The 3,409-nt window shown below is 32.8% G+C and overlaps 1 protein-coding gene across 1 annotated transcript; it reads left to right on the plus strand.

The window, feature by feature from the left end:
* Positions 1-739: 739 nt before the first annotated feature.
* Positions 740-1,841, plus strand: LOC135139341 (odorant receptor 4-like). Its single transcript, XM_064069545.1, has 5 exons — positions 740-1,191; positions 1,271-1,379; positions 1,421-1,525; positions 1,574-1,729; positions 1,782-1,841. Exons 1-5 carry the CDS (start codon positions 740-742, stop codon positions 1,839-1,841), a joined length of 882 nt encoding a protein of 293 aa, XP_063925615.1.
* Positions 1,842-3,409: the final 1,568 nt, after the last annotated feature.

Consider the following 3,409-nt stretch of genomic DNA (forward strand, 5'->3'; position numbering starts at 1 on the left):
TGTAATTTAAAAGTAAAGGATAAAATCTCTTTAATCTATTATTCAAACATGCAATTTTTGCTTTAGTTTTGTTGAGAAATTACAGGCTAAAACCTTAGACATAGAATTTATTTTAATGGGTTAATAGGCATATTTATTAATACAATTTCACGAAGCTGGAACAGTAGTCTACTAGCAAAGATCGCAAGCATTCGGTCAAAGTTCTCTGTTTTTGTAGTGTTTGAAATTATTGTTGTCAACCCATGAATTGTAACTATGAAATACCACAGAAAATAACGAATGTTAGTCGACAAAAACTAGTGAATTTCCTTAATTTTCGCCCTGTTTCAGGAGTTTGGAGGAGATTTTCCTTAACAATTAAATTGGAATTTCGTTAATACCAAAGCAGATAGAGAGATTTGAAGTTTTATTATCAAGTGAGTAGTTTTAAAAATAAATCTTAAAGATAAGTCAGATAATTATGTTTTAGCTATTTCCTGGTATCAGGTTTAGATACTGGAAAATGGAGAAGCTTGTCTGGAAAGACTCTCTAAAAATGAATTTTTTTGTCCTACGATTTCTGGGTTTGTGGCCTAATGATGATAAATTTTACAGTTTTAACCTCTACACACTCTATGCAATTTCAATCATCACTACTTTTGCAATCGGTCACACTTTATGTGAAGTCTTAAACATCTTCTTCGTCTACTCCGACTTGGAGAACTTCTCAGAAACAATATTTATCACTAACACAAACCTAATGGTTCTAGCTAAATTATACTACTTTATCAAAAACATGGAAACCCTGAAACAGGTTATTGAAACCCTCAACACCAACATGTTCCAAGCTAAACCTGCACAAATAAGAATCGTCCAACCTGATTTGAATTTCCTGAAAAATGTCGCAATAATCTTGGCTGTTACAATTGCTGCGTGTGTTCTATTTTGGTGTTCTTTTCCACTACTAGACAGTTCGAGCAGAGGCAATCGATTACCGTTTTTGTGTTGGTATCCTATTGATACGACCGCATCACCTGGGTATGAATTAATCTACTGTCACCAAGTTGTAAGCGTTTTCATTCTGGCTACTAATAGTGTAAACCTAGACACTTTAATTTCGGGCCTGATGATGCTTATTGGAGCACAGTGTGATATACTGTGCGATAATTTAAGAAACATGAAACCTGAACATTTCAATCAAGAATTTGTTAAGTGCGTTCTGCACCATAAAGCGATTTTAAAGTACAAAAAATTGCTACCATGTCACAATTACTGCAATTTTCGTTTTCAGATTTGCAGAAACGTCTAGCAAGTTTTTCAGTATGATTATCTTCGGGCAGTGTTTTACAAGTGCAGCTTGTATAGCAATGACTTTGTTTAGACTCACAGTTGTAAGTGTGGTAAATGTCGTTTGAGTTGTAGTTGTGAAATTATTTTTCAGGTATCGCCAATGAGTAGCGAATTTTGGTCCATCACATTTTATCTGGGTGCGGCCATTCAACAAATTTTCTTGTATTGTTGGTTTGGGAACGAAATCGAAATTAAAGTATAGTGCAATAAGGATTTGTGACAATTATTAGAATTTTTTTTATAGAGTAGTCGAATTGGTTATGCTGTGTTTGAGTCGGACTGGACTTCTGTTTCGCTTAGTGCTCAGAAAAGCATGGTCATTTTTGTTCTGAGGTGTCAGACATCTATTACAATGTCTGCTTTTAACCTTGTTTATCTGACATTAGAAAATTATGTGGCGGTGAGTATTGTTTTCATTTTTGAAATTCAGTTTTTGTGTAATACTGTTCCAGATTTTGCGAGTTGCATGGTCTTATTTTGCGGTGATCCGCAGTTTTAATTCTGATGAATAGATACAAATAATGGAGACAGTAAAAAATTGTGATTATTATTTAGTGTACTAGTTTTAGAAAAATATATGTAACAGTTAAATTGTAAAAAATAAAAATATATTACAGACACATAAACATAAAACAGGATTAAGCAATTTATTTTTGAATACACAACTACTTAATAAGTGTAAAAGATGACGTCACCGACTTTATAGAAGGGAAGAATGTTTAAACTCTGTGCACAATTTGGGACTCAATGGATTTACTCTAATTGAGAGGTTTCAACTACATTTATTTCCCATTTTGCAATCATAACTGGTGCTGAGGGACGAAAATGAGCCGTTTGTAATAATTCAATAGCATCAACCTCCATAAATATTAAATTGTAAAAGCGCTTTTATAAAACGTTTGTTAGGGAGCTCTCCTCGAATGCCGTAATAATAATTAGCATGCAAAAGTAGTTCAGTGTGCTGCAACTTATTGAGCGTTTCGTAGCAAACACGAGAGAATTCATTTCCATTATTCTACTAAAATTATTTTGATTACGTGGTAACACAGAGCAAGTAAATATTAGGTGCCTCCACTGACATAATTGTAAAAAAATGTAACCCAATAATAGAATAAAATAACTTATAACACTTGAATTAAAAGTTGTTTGCTATGTACATATAAGAGTTGTTTGATTGACTCGCTTTGCTTCATGCAATCTTAAGCGTAAATAATAAATTAGAAAATATAGGCAAGTAGACTGCTGGGGGAAAGCTCAGCAAAGATTATCAGTATGGAAATATTGGTAACTGCCTTCACTGTGTTATGAATAGAGAAAGTAAATTTCAGATCATTTTTGTCTAGTCTTGGGTAAATTTCTTTGTCTTCCATGCTAGAGGGTTTAGATTTTTTTACTGATGTAGAGATCTATGTCATCTCTACAATCACTAAAAGAAAATCCATTAAAAGTAGAAGCAAATGAATAAGTATTTATTAGCTCACCTGCCTGAAGATGGTGCTGCGTTCGAAACAAGTGTCCTACAATTAATTTTTTAAAACTCAAGAATGTGGTGTCTTTGTCTTAAATCAATGCAAATTTCCTTAATACTTACCACGTCCGTAATTTGCGATTCAATAACGGCGTCATTTTATCGTACGTGTTCTTTTTTAAAATAAATTAGCGGTTGAGAGCTAATTTTACTCTTGCTAGGTAATAGTGAGAGAATATGATACGTAATTTAGTAATTTTCTACATTTACAAGCCAAACAATGATTACATATGAAAGAAAAAAGATTCTTCCCCCTTCATTTTAGCATAATTATAATAAAATATTGATAAGTGTGTAGACAATAATTGCAGGTGTACAGATTTGTGCTTTTATCGTACTAAAACTTTCATTAAAATTAAATTATGTTTGCATTGTCTGAAATCAACTTCGGATTGGAGGAAATTATGGCGCATTGGAGGGAATATAAAGACTCTATAAAAGCAAAAAATGATAACTTTCAACGGGAGTGTTCCAAGTGTCTAACATCGGTGCGTCTATAAACGTAATATTCTCGAAGGAAATTAAATAACACTGGTTTTGCTTAAAATTCCA

The sequence above is a fragment of the Zophobas morio genome, unplaced genomic scaffold (genome assembly GCF_036711695.1).
Source record: "Zophobas morio isolate AGI-343-1 ecotype UQ-CSIRO unplaced genomic scaffold, CSIRO_AGI_Zmor_V1 ptg000031l, whole genome shotgun sequence".
NCBI lineage: Eukaryota > Metazoa > Arthropoda > Insecta > Coleoptera > Tenebrionidae > Zophobas > Zophobas morio.

Coding starts and splice junctions, on each gene's coding strand:
- LOC135139341 (XM_064069545.1), top strand. CDS start 740: ATGGTTCTAGCTAAATTATACTACTTTATCAAAAACATGGAAACCCTG. Junction 1,192..1,270: donor TTCAATCAAGAATTTGTTAA/GTGCGTTCTGCA, acceptor TTTCGTTTTCAG/ATTTGCAGAAACGTCTAGCA. Junction 1,380..1,420: donor GACTCACAGTTGTAAGTGTG/GTAAATGTCGTT, acceptor ATTATTTTTCAG/GTATCGCCAATGAGTAGCGA.